Source organism: Miniopterus natalensis, chromosome 7 (genome assembly GCF_054644295.1).
Source record: "Miniopterus natalensis isolate mMinNat1 chromosome 7, mMinNat1.hap1, whole genome shotgun sequence".
Taxonomy (NCBI): Eukaryota; Metazoa; Chordata; class Mammalia; order Chiroptera; family Miniopteridae; genus Miniopterus; species Miniopterus natalensis.
The window spans coordinates 72,651,823-72,675,439 of NC_142087.1; the positions used below are offsets into that span (position 1 = coordinate 72,651,823).

At 52.8% G+C, this 23,617-nt stretch overlaps 2 protein-coding genes across 3 annotated transcripts in view; one reads left to right on the top strand and one right to left on the bottom strand.

Moving 5' to 3' along the window:
* ABHD12 (abhydrolase domain containing 12, lysophospholipase) overlaps positions 1–3,980 on the top strand; it is a 61,330-nt gene extending 57,350 nt beyond the window's left edge. Inside the window, exons 11-13 of one of the 2 annotated variants that reach the window (XM_087819148.1) lie at positions 380–458; positions 1,580–1,707; positions 2,546–3,976. In XM_087819148.1, coding sequence (XP_087675274.1) covers positions 380–458; positions 1,580–1,707; positions 2,546–2,585 — 247 coding nt within the window. In that variant the 3' untranslated portion in view covers positions 2,586–3,976. Of the gene's footprint in view, positions 1–379; positions 459–1,579; positions 1,708–2,545 lie in introns of both variants that reach the window. The other variant, XM_087819149.1, reaches the window with a different exon arrangement.
* Positions 3,981–4,562: 582 nt separating this feature from the next.
* The window catches only part of PYGB (glycogen phosphorylase B), a 57,437-nt gene continuing 38,382 nt past the window's right edge, over positions 4,563–23,617 (bottom strand). The window contains exons 10-20 of the mRNA XM_016219065.2: positions 21,755–21,901; positions 20,827–20,990; positions 19,842–19,956; positions 19,091–19,192; positions 18,129–18,276; positions 14,895–14,953; positions 13,079–13,220; positions 11,128–11,335; positions 9,685–9,819; positions 8,488–8,554; positions 4,563–7,147 (exon numbers count right to left, since the gene is read on the bottom strand). Coding sequence (XP_016074551.2) covers positions 6,995–7,147; positions 8,488–8,554; positions 9,685–9,819; positions 11,128–11,335; positions 13,079–13,220; positions 14,895–14,953; positions 18,129–18,276; positions 19,091–19,192; positions 19,842–19,956; positions 20,827–20,990; positions 21,755–21,901 — 1,440 coding nt within the window. The 3' untranslated portion in view covers positions 4,563–6,994. The remainder of the gene's footprint in view (positions 7,148–8,487; positions 8,555–9,684; positions 9,820–11,127; positions 11,336–13,078; positions 13,221–14,894; positions 14,954–18,128; positions 18,277–19,090; positions 19,193–19,841; positions 19,957–20,826; positions 20,991–21,754; positions 21,902–23,617) is intronic.

Genomic DNA, 23,617 nt, shown 5'->3' on the forward strand with positions numbered 1-23,617 from the left:
AGAGAGAGAAACATCAATGATGAGTCATTGATCCGCTGCCTCCTGCATGTCCCTGACTGGGGATCGAGCCCGCAACCCAGGCATGTGCCCTGACTGGGAATCGAACCATGGTCTCCTGGATCCTAGGTCGATGCTCAACCACTGATCCACGCCCGGCCAGGCTCAGAAATCTTGATGAAGTCTCCCACAGTTGTATAAATTGGACAGTTTAGGAATTTTTAACTTTAAACAATCATTTGGCTCCTTTAAAAAAAAAAAAGCAGCCCAGCAGAATTAGAGCTGTTAAACGCCATGGTGAAACACAAGGGTGGGGCCAGGGGGCCAGCAGACCCCAGCCATCTCCCTGGGATCTTGGTCTAGTCCTTTCTCCTCCCCACAGTGTGAAGCACATCTCCTGCTCCCTGCTCATCCTGCATGCTGAGGATGATCCGGTCGTGCCCTTCCATCTTGGCAGAAAGGTAGGTATCCGTGCAGCCCCTGGTGTGGGGGTCATCTAGCAGGCCCATGTTCGGGCTGGACTGGACATAGGGAGATGTGCAGGAGGGGCCTGCTGCTGGCAGGGTGGGGGCAGGGGTAGACAGCTAATGCCGTCCACAAGAGGAAGCATGAAAAATAAGCAAATGTCTCCTAGGTCACAGTAGTGTCCTGGCCTGACAGAGACATGACTACAAGGGACTCAGCTGTGAAGGCCTGCCAGTTTGGGCTGGAGGATAGGGCCCCTTGACAACAAAGATCCTCCAGCTCCAATTCAGGAGTCCCAGTCAGTAGTATTGACACAGAACCTCTCATTTGTTCTCCTGCCTTTGGGATTGGATCAATGTCAGAGGAGTACCATGTTGTCATGGGGCATCCCCAAGTTGCTTTTGCTGAATTTGCTTTGCCTTTGCTGCTTGGAAGCGGGATTAGCTTTGTAGGTGAGTGTGAGGTAGGAGACAACATTGCCTGGCCATGGTGATAAAAAGGGGCAGGGGCAGCCTAGAGGGAGTGGTGCCTGGGCTACTTCGGCCTCAGAACAGGCCAGAGGTACAGGTGGGTCTGTCAGTGCCAGGTTTCTTTCCTCCAGCAGGTCTGGGCACACAGTCTGGCTGTCCTAGAGGTAGGAGGAGGGAGGGTCTGGGCCAGGACAGAATGTGAGCAAGCTTGTTGACTGGCCTTGATCTGGGCACACAGCAAAGTCTGAGGCACCTGACCCATCCCAGTCCCCAGGGCTGAGCCATCAGGGCTGCTCCAGACTCTGAGACCACCACCCCATCCTATGGCATGTGGCTCTTTCTGTGGTGCTGGCTCATTGACCTCACTCTCCCCTAAGGAAGCGGGGGGGGGGGGGCAATCTGAGAAACAGGTGTGGGGACAGATAGGATCTTAAATGGCAGGCCAAGGGGGCTGAGCCTGGGCTGGACTCCTGCCAATGCCTCAGTCCCTGGCCATGGCAGGTTGCAGGGCATCAGTGCTTTTTGAGGGGGGCATGAACTACTCTGCAGAGGCAGCAGCCACTGACGGACCTTTTGAAGGGGAGGCCACCAGGAAGTTCACCACAGGGCCACCATCTCTGGGCACTGGCCCATTTCTCCCTCCCCAGCTCTACAACATTGCTGCACCCTCTCGAAGCTTCCGAGACTTCAAAGTTCAGTTCATCCCCTTTCACTCGGAGCTCGGCTACAGGCACAAATACATCTACAAGAGTCCTGAGCTTCCTCGGATACTGAGGTGAGATATTCTGTTCTCAACAGGGATGTTGTCCTGGGTGGTGACAGCTCAGGCCAGACATACAGCAGGCTCATCCCCTAAAGCTGCCTCATTGGGGTTCAAGAGTCACCACTATTCAAGAGCCTTTTATTTCCCCATGGAAGGGCTGAGAGTGTTTATCACCCCTCCCTCCTGGACTCTTCCCATGATCCACCGTGGTACAGGTTGTGCAGGCCCACAGAGACACCCCATATAGGGGTGCTCCCAGCACACAGACATCTGTGTACAGGAGGCCCCCCCCACACACACACACTCTTGTGGGTCTGGACTGGGCCAGCTCCTCAAAAGCATGTTTGTCCCCAACTGCTTCTTGGAGGGAAGCTGTGCTCCTGGTTGTGAGTTCACCCTTCCTGGGGCTTCTGAGCCTGGGGTACTCAAATCAGCCACCAGCAGGTTTCATCCCATGAGTACGTCACACTTGCTCTTCTCTGGCTACCTTGAAAGTTCAGAGGCAAAGCTACGTTTCTTGAGCAGTTTGCCATTCCTTGCACATGGACCTGGGTTGTTGAGAGGGACAGTGAGCTGAAAGAGGATGGGTTTGCTCTGAGGTTGTGACTTTTACCTATTGTAAAAGGAATATTTTATAGAAAATTTAGACCAGAGTATAGCTCTAAAGAAGAGTAGCTCATAACCTGAGTCTTTCTTCCTGCATGTCAGGATGTGACTATGTGATGCTATTGGTGCTGTGGCTGATGTCCTTCGGGCTCCTTTTCCTCTTCATACGGGCTGTGTGAGGACTAGGGGAGACAGGATCTCTGGTTTGGACTCGGATTTCGCTGATGGTTGTCCTCTGGTCTAGGGAATTCCTGGGGAAATCAGAACCTGAGCTCCAGCACTGAGCTCACTGCCTGAAGGAGCATGAAGACCTCTGCCCTCCTCCCCATTCCTCTGGCCAACCCAGCACCCTGGCGCCTGGGTGCCAGCATCTGCGATTCACCTGGAGAGAGGACTTGGATGCCAGCTAAGGCAGGTAGAAGAGGCTCCAGCATACTGGTGGCCAGGAGCTTGAATTTTTGTGGAAAATGTGAGTGGCAGGCATGTGGCCCTCTCTCCTCCTTGCTGCCACGCAACCTATGCTCTTGTTGGAAAGACAGTAACACAGCAGGCCAGCCACCAGCTGGTCAGTCCCACACTTCCTGAGCTGGGAATGGAGAATGGGGCAGGAGGTATGAGGTCTTGGGACCACTGAGCTTTCCAGAACCACCCATGAGAATGTGGGGTTCTTCTGCCCCTCCCAGCACATGCAGAGTGGACTCCAATGGTTCCACCCTCCCCTCCTGCCCTGTGCACCCTGCTTGCCTTTGGTGTCCCTGCCTCCCTGGGCGGGTCCCACTACTCACAGCACGGGAGGTGCCTGTGATCTGCAGTTCCTCCTCTTCCTACACACCTGTCCATCTAACCTGGCCATAGACTGAGCATTTATTTAATAAAATCCTGGTGGTGGTCTGTCTGTTGCTTCTGTTGCTTTCTCAGTACTGCCTGTAGCCCCACCCAGGACCGACCGGCCCCAGGCCATTCGCAGAGCCTGGCCACGTGGGCGGAAGGGTGACTGTAAGTTAGAGGAAGAGGGCCTTTCTTTCCTCCCTCCTTCCAGGGAGGGGCCTTCTCCAGGTGTGGCAGATGGCATTTTCCTAAAATATAGGCCAATATAGGTGACCCTTTCCATACCATGTTTAGCAAGCTTATTGGATATGGCCATATCAATGGATGGGCATAGGGGTTTCACCACAGACCTCAGATAAGCTCCTGGCTATTGAAAGGACAGGCTGCTGGAGTGCAGGGACTTGAGTTCCAGCCTATGAGCATCTACTCCTTCACTCAGCTGGTGGTGGCTCTTGTCTTGTTTAGCTTTTTGTCAAACCAGCTTCTCTGTTCCCCTGGCACTGGTGACCTCTCAGAGAACTGTGACTTAATAAGAATGGGGCCTTGAGCTACCCCCTCAGGGGACTTTCCTGCCCCTGCTATTCAGGTACAAGGGTGTGTCCCAGCTCAGAGTATGTAAGCCCAGTTGGGACACAGCCTCTCCTGATGGCTGGCCTTCCTTCCTTGGTCCTAAGGCTCTGGAACTAAGCAGTCTCAGCAGCTCAGCAATTCTCACCTGCCTGCCTGTCCTCCAAGGCATCATGGCCAGTGTTAGCATTTGGGGCTTGCTGGGAGCCCAGAAGCCAAAGCAGGTTATACCTCGTTTATGAGGCACTTTAGAGCTGCCCATGCAATTCTCATATCTGGAAAATGAACTTGGGCGGGGGGGGGGGGGGGGGGGAGGCTTTGTTGTTTTACGAACTGTAGGTTATCATTTTAATCTAATTTGAAAATTCAAGGTCATTTTTTTTTCTCTGGCATCCACTACACCAGGGACTCCAACTGCACATATGTTAATCCGTTTCACTTTGTCCCACAGATCACTGATGCATGACTGGGGTTTTTTCCATATTTTTCCTGTATAATTTTGTATAGTTTATTGCTACGTATTCAAGTTCACCGTTTCTTCTGCAACATCTAATACCCCATTAATTGCATCTATTTTTTTCTTCCCGGAAATTTTATTTTCTCTGTAGAATTTTAGAATTTCCATTTTGCTCATTTTTATTGTTTCATTAACTCATGTTTTCTTCTTTCTTAAACTATAAATTTTAGTTATAAAAATTTTTTTTTTTTACTAACTTACTAATAGAAATTGTGAGCTGAGTAATTTCTTGGTCTCTAGTGATTGATTTTTCTCCACATTCTGGATAATTTTACTATCTTTGGACACTTGGTAATTTTTTTTTAATCTTTATTGTTGAAAGTATTACAGATGTCCTTTTTCCCCCCCATTGACCCCTTCTACCCTGCATCTCCCATGCACGCCTTTCTTAAACGGGTAAAACATGAACAGACTCATCCTGAAGTCGGTGTTTGTTTCAGGTGTGAGCACTGCCTGTAAGACACCACTGTCTCAGGCTGCAGGTCTGTCAGAGCTGGGATACATGGGCCCAGCCCAGTAGCATCTTGCTCTGTGTCAGAGGCTCTAAGAACCACTGAAATACCATGTGCCCCCCTGGGCTGGACAGCCCCTTCGTGAGACTGGTGAGCTTTTCTGGCTTTGTCAGTGAGGCTCCAAGTCAAGTTCTCAGCCCATCTCAGCCAAGAAAGTGGGTGTGGTCTGTTCATATTGTCTCAGGCCTGCCTGTTCTGCCTGGTTCTTAATCTTGTTTTTTTAACTTTTTGTCTATGTGAGTGGCCTCAGATCCTTTTCTTGGAGGAATGAGATAGGATATAAAGTAAAAATACAAGCTGTTAGTGTTTCTATAGGTGCCTGACAGGCCGGCTGAAGATGAGGAAGCACCAAAAGGGAGCAGCAAGTGGGCAGCTTCTGGGCCATCAGGTCCAAAGGGCCCTTCCTGATACCTTGGTCTAAGCAACTAAGCTTAAACTGTTGGTAAGGACCGACCCTTGGGTTACAAAATCAGTGTGTGGTCAGGATCAGTCCTTTAAAAACACAGAAGAGATGTCGACATGCATAGTTATAAACTACAGTTACATGCGTGTGTCCTGGAAGCCCTAGGACAGGGATGGGGAGCATACAATCCCAAGGCACATCTCCCTCCTCACCCCCACCCAGGAGAGGCTCATAATGCCACTGCCCCCAGCAAGGGTCCACCGTGCTCCAGGGTTCCACAGTTCTCAGGGTCTTTGGGTAACATTGAACCCCAAGTTCACATCCTTCTTGGTTTTTTATTCAACTTGCTGTACAGTTTTGGGGGAAATATTTTGGTCCCTGGGGCATTCTGCCTCCCAGGAGTAGGTGGCAGAAGACAGGTGCAAAAGAAGCCAATACAATTCAGAGCAGAAATGCCAGTGCCCAGAGGACAGTTTACCAAGTGATTAGATTTCACAATTCCTTGAAGAGCTGGCAGTTCAGGCACACACAGCTCTAAGCCACAACAGCTGGATGAGAGAACTTCCTGTCTTCAGTGCCAGAATATGGTGCCATAATTTAGCCCATCCCCTCTTTAGGAGGGAGGGACTGAGGCCTGCCCCAGGCTGACCCAGAGTAAAATGCAGAGGCCAACTCAACCAAACATGGGTAGGAAGTTTTAATCAGCAAGTGGCACAGTGACGGTCACACACAGCCTAAGGGACAGGGCAATGGAGGGTGTTGGGGGTGTGACCACAGACCCCAGTGGCTCTGATGAAGTATGTACTTGAGCAAGTCCTCCATGGCCTGGTTCTATGAGCAGTTAGGACCCAGCCTGTGGTGCTCAGACCCGGCGTGCAAGGAGGCAGAGCCTCTGGAAGGGTGCTTCCATCCAGCATTGCCAACAAATGCAGTGAAGGGTGCCACCTGCCGCTGGCTCTCTCCTCCAGTGGCTGATGTGCTCACCCGCCCTTCGGGCAGAGTGGAAAGTGCGCTGCCCTCTGGGCCCAGTTGGTCCTTTTCCAGCCCCGCATGTGGCAGTGGCAGAGATGGAGGAAGAGGGAGAGGCAGCCTTGCATGTAAGACAAGAAATGTGCCCTCCAGGGCAGAAAGGGTGCAGATCTGCAGCAGGGGCTAGGCACTCAGCCTCCCTCAGCAGAGACGCAACCCTGCCCCAGGCCCCCACAGCTGGGCGAAAATATCCCAGAATTGCCTTCCCTGACATGAAGTTTCAAAAGTACAATTTTTAGTTACTAAACAAGAAAAGACTTCAGCTAGTTTCATTTCCTTGTGAAGTTAATTTTCTTTTGAAAAAGGAAAATCAGGCTAACTGTATCAGCCAGCCTTATCCTAACCAAGGCCCCCTTAGTGGTCCGGAGCACCCACGGGGCAGCTGTAAAGATGGCTTGGAGCACTGGACCCTCCCAGCACAACCAGGAACAGAGCTGAGTCGGCACCGCCTGGCCAACCCAGGTACTGCAGAAACATACTTCAGGTGTTGCCACTGCCACTTGCCCAGACCCCAGAATCTAGAGGCTCAAAACTTAAAACAAGCTCACAGCAAGGTGTGTGTAAGGTCTCGGAGGAGCCCAGCAGGTGGCTTCACCTCACCCACTTCTGTGGGGTGGGGGAGGGCCAAAGGGGTAGGTAGTATGAAGCTGTGGGGCCAGCTGGTCAGTGCTATGAGCTTTGCTTTCCTGCCAGAAACCAGGCAGCATCTCACTCTTAGCACCTTTCCTTCCCAGTCTCGGAAACACAGCACTGAAAACAACGGACCACTTGGAAAATGGCATGAGGTGTGGAGTCAATAAGAAAACAAAAGCCCACTGGTCCTCACTGTGCTATCACCTAGTCCCTGGGGATGTTGGGGGTCGGGATCTGTAGGTCAGAGGGCTCCACACCCCAGATGTCGCGGGCATACTCCGTGATGGTCCGGTCACTGGAGAACTTGCCCGAACAGGCAATGTTCCTGATGACCTTCTTGGTCCACTCCTTGGGGTTCTGCAGAGAGAAGGAAATACTGAGTAATCTCAGGCACAAGAGAGTCCACGCTTCCAGAACTTTAGGATGTTTCCAGGTGAGGTCTTAGCTCTCACTCTGGGCAGCCTGATGGAAGAGAAAGTGACAGCTCACTGGAGATGGGCCCCAACTACCAGAAAAGCAACAAGTGAGTAGGGAAGAAGGGCCAGGAGCCTGAGAAGTTCTTGGCCCTCAAAATGCTCCACATCCCACTAGGGCACAGCCCACACAACAAAATCAGGAACACTACCAGATGAGTACCGGGAGGATCCAATTCCCAGGGGACGTGGCCAGGTGGTCTTCTAGCCAGGGCCCCCCACAGCCTGGCAGCTGTCCCAGACTGCAGCCACACCTGGAGGAGCCTCCCCAAAGGGCCACTTTCCTTGAGGCCCAGTTTCAGTGAAGCAAAGGTTCCTTCCAAAGCTCCACCCACCACTCCACTTTTCAGGCCCTGCCTGCCCTGTTCTTTTGTAGAGGGAACATCAGGAGCGGTTTCCCCAAGTGCAGGCAGTGACGGCAGTATGCTAAGAGGAGGGGCTGAGACCGGGGTAAATCAGATACACGAACCCCTGGGGCCTCATCCAAGAACCTGTTAGTTTAGGGAGGTAAACTATCAACCAGAATTTTGCATGGTCACACCACCATGTCATGCCCTCCAGGAAATCCCAGAAAATGGAGGGAAGCAGGCACATAAGGACACCCTCCACCTCCCTGGCTTAGGACCTGGGTCTTTCTACCATGAGATCCCCATGGGCTCCCTTAAGGACACACCAGGCCCATGGGGCTGCTGTGTGGGGCCAAGCACATGCTCCACACAAACCTGGGATGTGGGTTCTCTCTCTGTCCTTCACTATCTCATGACAAGCTGCTCCAGCACCCCTGCCTTAGAAACTCTGCCCCTTAAGGCTGTAAGTCTCTCATTCTATGGATATCGAAGCTTTTACCTTTCCCAGAAAGCGTTCATATTCTCTTTTTAGACATGCTTTCTGTGTGCATACTGCTCACCAGACCCATCCCTCCTCTTGGACTGAGCTCCGCATGACTCCCCAGTCCCCTTTTATCATACCCACATGGGGTGATCAGACTAGGGAACAGCCCATCTCCGCCCCCTCTGCAGGGCAAACTTGTGCCAAGTGGACAGCAGCCTAACCCCAAGGAGTCTAAAGGCACCAGCACAGCAGTTGTAAGCAGTGGACGCCTGCTCTGGGCCACAGGCTGAACTGTGACCTCCCAGCAGTGGTCCTAGACAGCAGGATGCATGTGTGCCCCGCTGCTCCCTGACCAGTGCTGCCCCTATCAGCTCTGGGGTCTGAGAACCTTACCTGGTACAGCTGGTCCACCTGGGCCTGGCATGCCACATACGCTTCATAATCTGCAAACACCTTGAACCTGAAACGAGATGAGAGATCAGGGAACCAGCCACCAGGCCATGGCCGCCGTCTGTGTCCTGATGCTCTGGAGCCCACCTGGCCACAGGGGCTGCTCTGTGAGCAACACTTATGTCCTGCGGACACTTTTTGAAAAACCTTATTTTAATCCAATGTTCCTTTAAAGACATTGGTGTTTATAATGCACGTAGGTTAAAGCTGCACAGCTGAAAGTTCTTTTCACCTCCCGGGGGAACGACACAGGATGGTGGGAAACGGGCTCTCTGTAGCAGTTTGCAGGTCTAACTGGGCCAAGAACTTGTGATGTAGGACCAAAAAAATGCAGGAATTATGAATACAGAAATGCATTTCTGTTTATAATTGAGTCAGAAACACAGTTTATAAAACCGTTAAAAGTCTTTCCTTGATCACAGACCTTGGCCAGTGCCAAGCTCCCAGTACCTGTCTGGTTATGACCTGGTCTGGCTGAAGCCAGCTGACAGCAGTTATAAAAAAGAAATCTAACCCAAAAGCAACTAAAAGTGGAATAGGCGTCAATCCTCAGCATTCACCAGGCTCAACTTTTATCAGTAGGTTAGAGCAAAGAACTGTCATGTGGCAAATGGTACAGCCAACCTGTTCCAAGTAAGTCTGTAACAGAAGCTCAGTTACAACCATGTGTCAATTGCATTGTAATAAAACACTACACTGCAATTTATGTCACAAATTAATTCTATTTTAATTTGTGTCACCATGGCCCACATTGCTGCAGCCCCACCAGCCTCCCAGAGGAGTCCTGCCCACATTCCCTCTCCCACTGGAGACAAGAAGGCTCAGGAATTGCATCCTATCAGCCCCGTGTGATATCACCTGTTTGTCACATCCAGATGGTCAGCTGGGGCCTGGGGCTGGACTATGCAGCCGGTAGTTCCCACCACCTGGGTGCCCACAGCACACCAAGCACCGCAGGAGGCCAATGCTAGCTCTAGCCCTGGGTGTAGTGGAACTTCTGAAGGTGGGTGGCCTGAGGCTCTGCACCTGGGCCACAGTTGGGGGGGGGGGGCTTTCACCCCCAACAGCGTCCAATTTTCAGCCCACCCCGGGAACCTGTCTGTGGGGCGGGACACAGGACCAAGAGGAAGCCAGTCCCACCTGTCGTGGTTCAGCAGCATGTTAACGATGTCCTTGAAACAGTCTGGTTCCTTGGGAGAGAAGAAGCCGCTCCTGATCTGATCCACAGCCTGCCTTAGCTCGGGCAGACGGTCATAGTACTCTTGGGCATTGTACCTGTGAGGAGGGTCAAGTCAGTGCCAGCCCAGCCTCTCCAGGCAGCAGCCTCTGGGCAGGCAATGGGCACACCCCTCCCTTACCTAGCAATGCCCCAGGCTCCAGGCCTGTGGGGTCTTGCAGGCAGCTGCTGGCCATGTGGGCTACTGGGCCCCGGGGAGATGGTGATGTGCTGTGAGCACAAAATCCCACCTGCTCCTTTTACAGTTTACAGAACCATGGTCCCTGACGCTGTACAATGGCACACATGGCTCCGTCTCATTCCCACAGGAGAGGGCTGCTCAAGAACTTGCAACTCTGTGCATCCCCACCCTACCCTCAGCCCCCTCCCCCTGACCCTCGACCCTCCCATCCTCTGTCCCCATCCTTCGAGACACAACAGGCCTGTGGCCATCAGGAATTTGGAAAGGGAGGCATTTGATAGATGTGTGCATCCTAGACACAGAGATGGGGCAGAAAGAGTCAATGCAGGGCGCAGAAAAGGGCACATACGGTGTGTACTCTCAGGCTGACAAGGACAAAGCTCTTTATAGGTGACATCTGGGTTTTTACCAGGCTGGTACCTGAGGCCTCACCAACTCCCCAGAGAGCTTTTAGGAAATTAGGCAACATTGTCTTTTTAATTATTGCTCAGAATTAGGCTGGGGCCAGGACTCCTAAAGAGTATCCAAGTCATGAAAAACAAGGAAAGGCTGAGAAACTGCCACAGATCAGAGGGATGCTCTGGATGGGATCCTGGGCAAAAGACAGGACATTGATGAGAAAATGGTGAAATAAACGATGGACTTTAAAAAAAACCATACCATTATTGGTTAGTTAATTTTGACAATGTTCCACACTAATTAGTAATATGCAAGCAACAGGTAAAATTGGAACTGTATGTGGAACTACAGTCTTTACAACTTTTCTATAATCTAAAACTATTCCTAAACAGATGGGTTATTTTACAAAATTTGGCCAGGGAATCGCGGCAGTGGGCCAGCCTCAAATCCCCAAATCAGTCAAGAGTATTCAGAGCCCTGTCCCTGAGGGCTCCCCCCACAGAGACTAGAGCTTCCACCCTTTTGGAAACACTTGGTCTGGATCCCTCAGACTGAGCCATGAAGCAGAAGCACAGAGCAGCCAGCTTCTGCCCAAGCTGGAAGTGAGCAGACAGGCCCGAGTGCCCGCAGCCACTCCCCACTCCCTGGGCGGCACTCACCCTGGCAAGCAGGGGCCTGGCCTGAGAGCCCTTCACACCCTCCCTGGGGCTATGGGCAGTGCTCACGATGATGCCACACCCTTGATGGCACGGGGAGAGAGACATACCCTTTTTGGTCCAGGGCCTGTACGTCTTCCACCCGAAGGCCAAAGATGAAGAGGTTTTCAGCTCCGGCCTCCTCAGCCATCTCCACGTTGGCACCATCCATGGTGCCAATGGTGAGGGCCCCGTTGAGCATGAATTTCATGTTGCCCGTACCTGAGGCCTCGGTGCCCGCAGTGGAAATCTGCTGTGATAGGTCAGCAGCGGGAATCACTGCAAGGGAGGAGCACAAGAAGGTATCAGCCACCAACTACTCACAGCATGCACCATGGATCCATAAGAAACACCCTGCTCTTTCATCCCGACCTGACCTGAGGCTGGCGCTCACTCCAGGACAAGCTGGAGCCCTTGGGTACCCTGCAGGCGACCAAGGCTGGGCACCCCACGCCACCTATAAGGGCTCACCTTCTTAATCCAGGGCAGCCTGAGGCAGAGGGTCTATGAGGGGACTCCTGAGGACAAGCCTCACAGGTGGCATAGGACCTTTGTTCTGGAACCTAGACCAGAACCGTCACCCCAGCCACTTCTTATTCAGAAGTCCACAAGTCCATTAGATCACTTCGAGAGGGATCCAGACTCTTGGAACCAGAAGACTGGGGGGGGGGGGGCGGATTGTAATTTCCTCCCATTCACAGTTACTCCGTGCTATACATAGACTGGGCCCTGCAGCTTCTCCCAAGAGTGGGTTCCCTGCACCTCCTCTGTCCCATCTGCCTCAGCATCCTTGTTCCCACGGCCTCAGCTCATCTGTGGAACTGATTCTTGCCTGACTCAATGGCAGGCACTCAAGGCCAGCAAGACCAGAGCCCAGCCCTTCTTCGAGATCAAGACCAGTGTCAGCATAAAGAGACACAGGAATCTTGGCCCCCATGCAGGCTCACCCCACAGGCAGATGACACAGCAAATAAGATAGCAGACACATTGCCACAGCAAGTCCAAGAGCCCTGACCCCAGGTCTGAGGCCCCAGACTGGGCATCCCCCAAGGTCTGTTTTAAAGAAGCACAGGAGCTGGCCCCAAATGTAGTGGGGGGAGAGGGGAGGCAAGAGTTCCAGGCAGCAAACAGCTGTCAGACACGTTGGAAGCTCAGTGAAGGACTAACCAACTCACCACACCACCAACTGAACCACACGTGGTCCATGGCAGTGGGGACCACAGGGATGGTTCTGATGAACCAGCCGGGCTGGCAGGAGGAGGGAGCACATCTTTACTCAGACGAGGCCCACAAAGCAGCATGTTTTGAACCATGGATGTGCCTGCTACTTGGCACCAGAACCCCAGGCTCAGCTTTGGTTGGGCAGATGCTTTCCTGACAGTCTCCAGTAGCAGCCAATTTAGAAAGGCCCATCCAGACACAGACAGCCATGCTCCAAGGCACATCTGGCTGCAGGATCATCTTCAGAACCTTCTCTAGGTGGCAGCACACATCCTGAGCAAGTCTTCCCAGGACTCCCTCAAGTGGAGCAGCCCCAGACTGAACTCTCAACAGATGAGGGCAGAATGTCAGGCCCCGAGCCGCCCTCAGAAAGGACAGAAGAGGCAGGTGCTGTCCCAAATGAGAAGCAGGCAGCACTCTCGAGAGTGAACAGGTGGTCATGAGCAGAAGCATCTCTGGAGGGGAGTGAAGAGGGGGGAGGGAGGCAAATGGGAGCACATTCTGCCAGCAAAAGCGAGCCCAGCAGCAGGAAGGCAAAGCTGAGGGGCTGAGGAGAGGAAGCAGGAGGGACAATGAGGTCAAGGCAGGAGAGAAAGTGCAGAGACAAAGAACAGCTGAGGCCGAGAGTAATTCCGCACTTGAGTACAGACAGAGAGCTCCCCAAAGCCTTTCAATACTAGACTGAAGGCCCCCTTTGACCAGGGAGCCTGGTGTCCAGGGCAGAGTTAACCCCTGACCAGCAACGACCCCCCACATGGCAGGGGCAGGCTTTATGGTCTAACATGGCCTCCCCAGAGGTACCTTTTTCAGCCAAGGACACTCGGTAGTTCTCTAGGAAGATCACTTTGAGCCTGTTGCCCACAATTGGATCGTGGTTGACAACATCGCCGATGGACGTGACCAGCTTGATGATCATCTTGGCCATGTGGTAACCAGGAGCTGCCTGGAAAGAGGGAGGGTGAAGCATGAGCAGGCCTGCTTGGAGCCAGCATTGTTCCTGGTCACCGTGGCCTGGTGCTGGACTTGCTGAGGTCACGCCTAGCTGAGTAGCCTTGGTGTCAGGCAAGGGTGGCTCTCCAGAGGGGCTGAGGCCATGGCATCTCTGCATGTCCTTCACTCAGTCTGGCAGACAGACTCATGACAGAAGAACCCGTAACCATACCGGGCGTGATGCCCCACCTGTTCTCCCTCAGCTCTGACAGGGCACGTCTCATGATGGCCACCTCCCCTGTGTGCAGAAATCTGTCAACCTCAAGCTTGTTTTCAGTTTCAAAAATTAAGAGATAAAAGAAACGGGACTGTTAGAACTGACTACCAACTTCCAGGAAATCAGGGAACTAAACATACTGAAGGATGCAGTCAGAACAGGCAAGCTGGGGAAGACACACCACCCAATTTCTGTAACAAAAATAACTGCAGGAGAGAGAAAAGAAAGATGGAGAAAACCTGCAGATGAAGAACTTTAAAAGGCAGCCATGCTAGGCCCTTGCCAGGGTCCTGATTCAAACAAGCTGCTCAAGATCTCTGTGACTTTGACATGGAGGTGTGACAACGGTCTGTGTGGTGGTGGAGAGTATGATTTGTGGCTCAGGAAGCATCACTGTGAGGATGGGTGAAGTGCTGAGAGGTAAGGCGTTCCAGTGTCTGTGGTTCACTCTGAAGCAGCCCAGTGGAAGTCCAGCTTCATGAATGTTCTACAATTCTTCCTACATTCTAGGCTTGAAATTTTTAATATTGAAATACTAACAAATGACATGTCATGATGTCTAGAATAAGGTTCAGAAATAGCAGGAATTGGGGGTAGAGAGTGGGCAGAGACAAAACGAGGTAGGTGTGTGGGGCCATCTGAAGCCAGTGGGCTCACAGAAGGCTTGAGCCTCCTGTCCACCCTCATATGTGCTTGAGTCAGAGGAAAGGACAGAGCCTGTCCCCACCCCGGGGTCCCCCATAAAGGAGCTGTGCCCCAGAGCTCCTCACACTCCCTGATGACACCAGGCTGTTGGGGAAAAGCGGCAGAGGGTGGGTCCTAGAACACAGAGCACAATGATGGGACCCACCATTGCCTAAGGGCGATCCGCTAGATTCCACAACAGTGCATCCAAAGCATATGCCACAGTAAATGAAAGGAAATAAAGCCAGGCGGAGCTCAGAGCAGGCTCACATCTGGTCAGTGAAGCAGCCAGCAACCTGCATCCTCTTAGCGTGCGCACGCACGTGTGTGCGTGTGTGCGCGCGTGCGTGTTGTGGGTGGGGAGCATTGTAGGCAAGCTGGACCCCAAGAGCCAGGAACAGTGTATAATGTCAGTGGTTATGCAGAGAAAGGGTACCACTCCATCAAATGGAGAGGCCAAGAAGCCCCCTGGGGGCTGCCCTTGATGCTGGGAACCCCCCAGTGTGCTGGGTAGGCAGGGGTCCCATCTACTGAGCTGAAGACTGAACCGACTTGGCCCACCTGGGGGTCAGGGATCCTCTGGCATTGTGTGTACGCTGGCTCCGAGCCACCCACAGCGTCCTGTCGAGGGGGCAGCTGGTGCCCAAGTCTGGGCCCAGTGGCACTGCTGAAAAGTGTGGTTTGTGCATTCTGGCCAAATATCAAGCAAAGAGAACATCACCTCACCTTACCCCCGATTATGACAGTCCTGGGCACAAAAGCCTTGGCAGGGTCCTTCTTTATTCCTGCAGGACAAACAAGAGATTCAAGTGAGCCGTGGTGACCAGTGTACTCAGAGGTCAACCCAACAAAGGTAGTAGGGCATGGCCACTGGGCCCCACACACCCGCCAGGAAATCCCATCACAGAATAGGAACAACGCCCCTGGATTCTGCACATGGGTCCCAGGGGAGTGAGGAAGGCCAGCCAGGAGCAGACTCTTTCAAAGGCCACAGGAAAAGTGCACCTGTTTCCAGAACACTCTGACACAGGAGCCCGGTTTGGGTCTGGTCACCAGGACTCAAGGCCCTTGTACATGACTGGCACTCGAAAAAGAGGTGACCTCACGGTTGTGGTAATGGCACCATTAGCCCTCGAGGGGTGTCAGGCAAGACCCCAAGTCTCCCACTCTCTTCCTGAAGCTCTCCTGCATGGGGAAAGATGGGGGATCGGACACTAGGTCGACAATGGTCGGCTTACCTTCAGCCCCTGCAAACTGAGTGTGTGCTCGCCAGGCCACCAGTTTTCAATTTCAGTGTCAGGGGAGCTGGGGGGTGGGGGTGATGTCTACACAGGGGCGACAGGCAGTCCTAGGCAGCATTTATCAGAACTGGGACCAGCCATGGGCAGTGTAGAGTTGTGGCTGATCTTTAACATCTGACTTCATGTTCTAGTAGGAACATGATTGTACCTGGCTTCTGGACCTTCCCACTCCCAGAAATCAGGCAGAATAACATGAAGTGTAGAAAATAATAAAAATACAAGCTACGTTTTCACCAAAACTTTCCTAGGAAAAATATGCACACTCCAGACCACTGAGCCAGTTCTGTCAGGTCACAGGGGTAGGTGGGGAACAGGGCTGGGAATGCAAAGGGTCTCGAGACCTGGCCTCCCCAGAGGGGCCATAAGCACAGGAGACAGGGAAGGAGCCCCGGGGGGCAGGCAGGCTGACCTCATCAGCACCTCTCCCACTGGGAAACCTGGGGAGGAGGAGCTGATATCCTGGCGAACAGAGTCTCATAGGGCAGAAACCATGACAGTCAGGTCGGGGAGCCCCTGAGACAGTGTGGACTTGGCAGAGACAGAGGAGATGCAGCCACAGAGAGGTACCAGGCCCTGGGGAAGCCCAAAGCTGCCCTGGAACCCTGCACAGTGCAGCTCCCTCATCTGGGAACTACAAACATAAACACAGCTTCCCGACAGACAAGAGGAAATGGAACAAACCTCTGTGAATCTCCAACCTGTGATGACTATCAACGTAGAAAGGGGACCACAGAGCTGAACTACAAGACCTTGGGAAAGGGTGGAACACGGGAGCACATTAAAGGAGAACATGGGAGTGGAAAGGCAGAACTGCCACAGGTAAGTGTAGCCTGATTACAGAAGCCAAGAGGGAGAGAAGACACAGCACCGCAGACACAGAGGATGGAGCGGGAAGAGCAGAGAACCTAACGGAAAAGGAAAGGCCTCTAGATATGATCAGAGAGAAATCAACAGGCAAGAAGGTAGGTAGAAGAACCCCACACACACACCGCCACACACGCACACACCTAGCTAGAGTCCCAGAAGAAGAAAAACCAAAACTGTGGCACTAACAAGTGTTTTAAATACATTTCAAGAAAACTTTCTAGAGATAATACAAGATAGCAACCAACACAGTCAAAGAGCAGCCTGAGTGTCAGGGAAACGGACCCACAGCGGCCAGCGCCCAGGCAGCCCAGTGAAACTAGCACAGACCCAAGACACCCGAACCCACCCTCTAGACAGGGGAGCACAGGACCTAAACGATGCTCAACGAAAACAAGTGAACTGAGAATGTCACCTTCAAACCATCCATGTTGAAGGAACAAGGGAGAAGCTGGGGAGTGCGGTTCACGGGAGTGGCATTGTGAACTAGAGGGAAACCCAGGCAGGATGGCTTTGCAGGGGGCCTCGTGAGCACTGAGTGTGTTCATCCGCAGGCCAAGGCAAAAGTCAGGTCAGGGCTGGGAGCAGCAGTCAGAGGACACCTGCACACACGTGTGCACGGGCATGAAGAGCAAATGGGCACGAGCCCGACCGACTCATCGAAACAGCCGGGGTCACAGGGTGTCCTTAGCAGCTGAGAAGCACCGCAGCAGAAGTGCCTGATGGGAGCACAAAGGCACACGGCAACGACAGAGACTAACAGCAGAGGGGGCCACAGCGGGAGGAAGAAAGGGGCGCCCAGTGACTTCTCTGCTGCTCACAAACTGGGTTCAAGGAGGGGACTCAGGGACATCACTGAGGAAATAACAAATAAAACGCAGAAAATCCTGACTGCAAAAGAAAAACATGGCAAATAAAACAGAACAAGAGCTCCATGGACGACTATTTCTGGCCAGGGAAGCATGTGGTAAGGCGCCTCCCTCAGCCCCACACAGGAGGGCCCGCACCTGCGGCGTCTCTAAGGTCTGGGGCCAGGAGCATGGGAGCATCACAGGCACCTACCCTGCCACTCCGCCGCCTCCCAAGGAGCCAGATTCCGCCACCTGACCCGCCTGGCTCACTGGTAACGGGAGCGCTCGTGTTCCCGAGAGGGGCTTTCCCTCTAGAAGAGTACGTGCACTTTCCTTGGTTTTCAAAATGAATCACTTTATTACATTACAAAGCTTTAAAAACTAAGTTATTCCTCAAGGTTTTATTATGATATTTGTAAAACTAGCAAATATTCATATTTGATTCACATGTCCTCACACTGAAATACTGCTTAACCAATTAAAGGTACACATATAAATTTAACATATACTATTTTGTTTTTTATAAGCATACTTTAAATGTCTCTAATAAGTAAAATCTTTCCAAATAACTCAAGTCTAACAAAGATAACTAAATTTAAAATAAAAGCTGAACTGAACATAAACCCTAGCCTTGGAGTTCCCGGAAGCTCCCCACCCCCCTCCTGCCCACCCCAGGCCCCATGCTGACTCCCTGGGGCCGTCCATGGCCCTCCGGAGGCATTTAACCAGTCGCCTGCCTTGCGTAGCTCAGGCCCCGGCGGGCCAGAGCAGAGACAGAGCTCACCTTCCACTCCCTCGCAACTCCTCAGACACCGAGCACAGGGAAGAACACAGAGCTATGGCTCACAATCCCTGCGCGATGTCACACACAGGCCCCTCCGCCCGACTGCGTGAAAGAAGGGCCCGGGCCCAGGGACAGCTAGAGGGAGCGGAGCCGCACTCACGGTTGTACAGGGTGACGGTGTGCAGGCAGTTCAGCAGCTGCCGCTTATACTCGTGGATCCTCTTCACGTGCACGTCGAACATGGAGGAGGGGTTGACCTTCACCTTGTACTCCTTCTCCAGGAAGGCAGAGAACTTCAGCTTGTTCTCCTGGGCGAATCAAGAGGATGGACTGAACGGTCCACGGGGACAAAATCCACAAGCTCCCCTTCGGATAACGCCTGGCCCCCCACCTGGGCTGAGAATATCTGGGTCCCACTGTCAGAAACGGGGCACAGAGGGGCTCCCCAGAGGTCTGCGGCTGCCCCGGGGGGGGGGCGGCAGGAAGACTGGGAGACCCGTGCTGGGGGCTCAGGGATAGCAGCCGTGTGAGGAAAAGCAGGCGTGGGGGAAGCTTGATCCTGAAAGTGAACACGCACCACCAGTGGCAGAAATAAATGGAAAACTAGCCCAAAAAGCAAAGCTGGGGAAAAGCAAAGGATCAGAAAAGCAAAACAAAGGGAACCCAGTGAACGTAGGTAAAAGGAGACAGGTGTGGGCAGTTGGGCAGAGAAGAGGGAGGGTGAGACTTCAAAATGAGGGGCTGTTCCTGGGCCCAGCAGAGGCAGGCGGGGGGGGCACGTGGCGTTTGGCCCAGGAAGCCTCAGCGACCGGCCTGTAAGGCTATGAGGCTGGCTGCAGCGGGGAGAGGCTCAGTGCCCGATCCGAATCAGCCCCCTGAGCCTTCCCCCCAGACAAGCTTCTCCCGCAGGCCAAGGTGCGCTCAAGGCTGCTCTGGGCACCTGGGCACCTGCGCCCGCCCGCCGCCCGCCCGCCTCCTGCGTGACCCGAGGTCAGTTGGGTCCTCGTCTGAAAAGCTGAGTGGAGAAGACGGACTTTCAGCCCCTGGGCCCCAACACGGAACAGGCAGGGCCACTGCCCCACACTCGGGCTGAGGCACAGGGCCAGGCTGCACACGGCCTACCTGCTTGACCTTGGCCACGTCCCTGATGAGCGCCTCATCGCTGACCAAGGGCAGGAGCTTCTTCAGCTGACTCAGGTCGGTCAGGAAGCCCTCCCCGATTTTCTGGAGAATTGTAAAGGAGCACGTGGTTTCTCCTCGCGTCGGAACCTGTCCTCCTAGGACTGCCCGCCGTTCTGTCACCCGTGTCTGTTTTCTGGCTACTTCCCACTCACTCTTCGGACCTTGGCTCCGCTGTGCCTTCCCTGACACACACGCAGCCCCAGCCAGGCAGCGTCCCACAGCAGGCCCTCGCCCCAGGCACTGCCCCACAGCCCCTGCCGCATCCTCCAGCCTAGCACACCGCCTAGCACGTACGAAGGCTCACTTCTTTCCCTCTTGAGTGAGCACATGAGCAAAGACACTACTGTGTCTGTGGCTCACAAAACCTCTTCAGCCGCTGGCCTATGGCTGCTGCTTGGCCGGGTGGCCCCACCCAGCCCCTCCTGAAAGCCCAGGACCTCGATTCTGAACTACCCCTCACAGGCCCCAGAGGCCACTGACTTACTGCCCTGTCTGTCCCAGTGCTCCCATGCTCAGGGGTGGCAGCCGGATGCCACCTACTCCCATCGAGGAGCCACTGCGCTCCACACACAAAGGAGCAGTGTGCTGCAAACTCAGCACCCACTGGTGACGGGCCTGACACCAGGTGGGCAGCGGCTGTACTCTAACTATGTCCACAGTTCCCCGTGGACTCAGAGGTGGCCACTCTCACCTCCATGATGATGTCAGCCAGACCCGGGTTACAAAGGAGCAACCACCGCCGGGGGGTGATGCCATTCGTCTTATTCTGGAACTTTTCTGGCTCCAGCTCGTGAAAGTCCTTAAAGCTAAAACCACGGAAAACAAGCAATGGTGACAAGCGCTGTGTTCTGAACAAGGCAAGAAGAACATAAGGACCTTGTAAGGAAATCCCGGGAAGGTCCCGGAGCTCAGTTTCCCTGTTCTGTTTTCTAAGGAACGCAGAGCAGTCAGCATTACTGCGCGCTCAGGACAGCAGGCACGCGGCTCCGGCTCTCCGCTGTCCCACAGCACGCCATGCAGCCTGGGGCCAGCTGTAACCTCACAGGCGGCAGAGCCCGGCCATTTTCTAAAGCGATCACTATCGTGGAAAAACGGGCTCAGTTTCCATATCTGTAGAATGGAAACTACGGCCCCTACTGAGAAGCCTGATGTATGGATTAAAGGCTCTGGGCAGGCACCGGGAACGCAGAAGTCTCCACACGAACAGACCTGGTCTGGGCCTGCCTAGCACTCTCAGAAGTGTAGGATGGGGGGAATTCTAGGGTCACAACCCACTAACGGGACAGGAAGCACAAGGTCTGACCAAAGAACCCCTCCATTCTCACAGTGACCAGCTACTGCCCATCACACCCTAACCTCAGCCCTGTCCGAGGCAGGACACTCATCCCCACGGGGGCCCTCATAGCACTGAGCCAGCAGCAGATGGCGCCAGGAGCCCAGCCTCTGCCTGGACAGACCCGCAATGCAGAAAGAGCCGCCCCCAGTGATGAGAAGGTTCAGCTCCTCAACATCACCTGTTGGCCAAGGTGCTTTGGGCAGGTCAGCCATCGCCCACGAGGGAAGCACAGTTATGGTGTGAGGCACGGGCCATACGCCCCAGCCACAGTCCCCAGAGGCAGGTGTGGGGTCAGGAAGGGGGTACACCCTAGCTCAGGACAAACACTGGCCTCACTCACACCGAGTGCTTCACGATCTCCGAGTGGATCCTAGCCACGCCATTGACAGCATGGGATCCGATCACACACAGGTGGGCCATGTTAATCCGCTTGCAGTCCCCTTCCTCAATCACAGACATCCTCCGCAGGCGGTCCACGTCCCCAGGGAACAGGGCAGCCACTTGCTGTTACCAAGACAAAGAACCATGAGCAGGAGTGCAGGAGGTCCCACAATGGCCAGGGGCTCCCTGAGGGAAGTTTGGTTTCCTCCAAGAAGATCCTGGAGCTGCTGCCCCCCAAACTTGCACTCAAATACCCCGGATGCTCCTCTAAAAGCCCATCGTCCCACACTGCATCGGCCCAGGGAAAAGCCCAGGGGGACTCGGCAGAGCTGCTCTGTCAGCGGCCGGACTAGAGGACCAGCGGTGCTAAGGACACGCCATGCGACTTACAAGGAAAAGATGGGAATGCTGTCCCTGTTGGCCGAAGTAGGTTTTAAACACATTTTGACAGGGAACAGCTGCCTCTTCACCAAAAGGTTAAAAAATGAACTATAATCACACCTAAATTCTAAGTCCTCTCCTATGTTCGTACCATTATCTTTTCTGCAGGTAACAAAGGAAACAGGAACTTTGTTTCCAAATCACCCAGTTGCTGCTATGTCATCTCAGGATAAAGGTCTCTGGCATTACAAGAACTGACACTTAAATCTAAACCCCGCAGGGGAACAGGAACATTTTTAAGACCTGAATCCATAACTCCCACGTATATAGCAGGGGTGTAGGTGTGGGGACTTGCCAACAGCTCTGTCAAGTGACAGCCCCCAGGCCTCAAAACCCTCTGCTGCACACAGGCTGTTTCAAGAAGTAATGTGGAGAACACAGGAGGGCCACTTGGCACGGGAACGGCCCACCAGCCTCACTCCCGCTCCAGCGTGGCCGGTGCTTACATCCAGGTGCCGCTGGTTAATGGCATAGATAATTTCCAGGTGCCTTGGCAGCAGCTTCTCAAACATGGACACGGGCCAGCGCTCCAAGGCCTCCGGCAGCACGGTGTGGTTGGTGTACGCACAGGTCTTCTTTGTGATTTCCCAGGCCTAGAACATTCCAGTGTGCTTTGTTTAGAGACAAGCAGCTCTTCTGCCAGATGCCTAAGCAAGGGGAAAGGCTAGGATCAAAGGCAGACGTTAAGATCTTACGAGAAAGGGGCCTGCTCTCCGAGGCCTGTCTAGAAACTTCTCAAAGCTGCAGTTGAGCCCAATGCCCTTCACTTTCCTGATATGATCCACAAACATTATGCATCCTGACCTAGCAAACACACACAAATGAATAAACCTTACCCTACGGCCTAGAATCACCTCAGTTTCCCTCTTTCGTAACTATTTTATTTAATTTCCATATAGTTTACATTCAATATTATTTTTTCTTAGTTTCAGGTGTACAGCATAATTGTTAGAAAATCACAGACTTGCCCAGCCGGGCGTGGCTCAGCAGTTGAGCGTCAACCTGGGATCCAGGCGATCAGGGTTCGATTCCTGGTCAGGGCACATGCCTGGGTTGTCAGCTTGATCAATGACTCGCTCATCATTGATGTTTCTATCTCTCTTTCTCCCTCTCCTTTCCTCTCCCTGAAATCAATAAAGATATATTTTTTTTAAAAAAGTCTTAAAAAAAAAAATCACAGACTTTACAAAGTCTATCCCCTCGGTATTTTCAGTGTCCACCTGGCACCATACATAGTTACTACAGTATTACTGACTATATTCCCTGTGCTGTATTTACATCCTCGTGACTTTTTTGTAACTGCCAATCTATATTTTTAATCCCTTCACCTTTTTCACCCAGTCCCCCAACCCCCAGACCCCTGGCAACCATCAGTCTGGTCTGTGTTTATGAGACTGTTTCAGTTTTGCTTTTTTACTTTTTTCTATAGAGTCCACATATAAGTGAAATCACTTGGTATTTGTCTTCCTCTGCCTGACTTATTTCTCTTAGCATAATACTCTCCAGGTCCATCCACTCTTTTGCAGATGGTAAGATTTCATTCTTTTGTATGGCTGGGAATAGCACATTGTATCTATGTCCCACTTTTTTTTTTTTTTTAATCCTCACCTGAGGATATGTTTTTAATGATTTTAGAGAGACAGGAAGGGAGAGGGAGTGAGAGAGAGAGAGAGAAACATCAAACGGCTGCCTCCCACACACACCCGAGGGATTGAACCAGCGACCTGGGTATGTGCCCTGACTGGGAATTGAGCCCACAACCCTTAGGTGCTCAGGATGACACTTTAACTAACTGAGCCACACCGGCCAGGGCTGTACCACTTCCTTAACCACCTGTCTATAGATGGGCACTCGGGTTGCTTCCACAATGGCTATTTATAAATAACGTTGCAACGAACATAGGGGTGTATATATGTCCTTTCAAGTTGGTGTTTTGGTTTCTTTGGATATATACCCAGAAGTGTAATTGCTGGGTCATATAACGCAGTTGCATTTTTATATTTTTTGAGGAAGCTGCTGCACCAATCTGCATTCTCACCAACAGTGCACAAGGGTTCTCTGTAAACTACATCTTACTGGTAAACAAAACAGAGCACTAAGCAGTTTTCTATTTTATTTCCACTAAACTGACTTCACACCCACAGTCTGGAGAACACTCATAACTGTATGGTCCTGCCCTCTATTGGCCAGGAGTGGACAGGACCCAAGACGGGCCGCCTCGTCCCATCAGGTGCACCCCAAGACAACAGAGGGGCTCTGGGTACCTTTTGTTTTATGGTTTCACATGTTGATCTAATTAGACTAGGTCA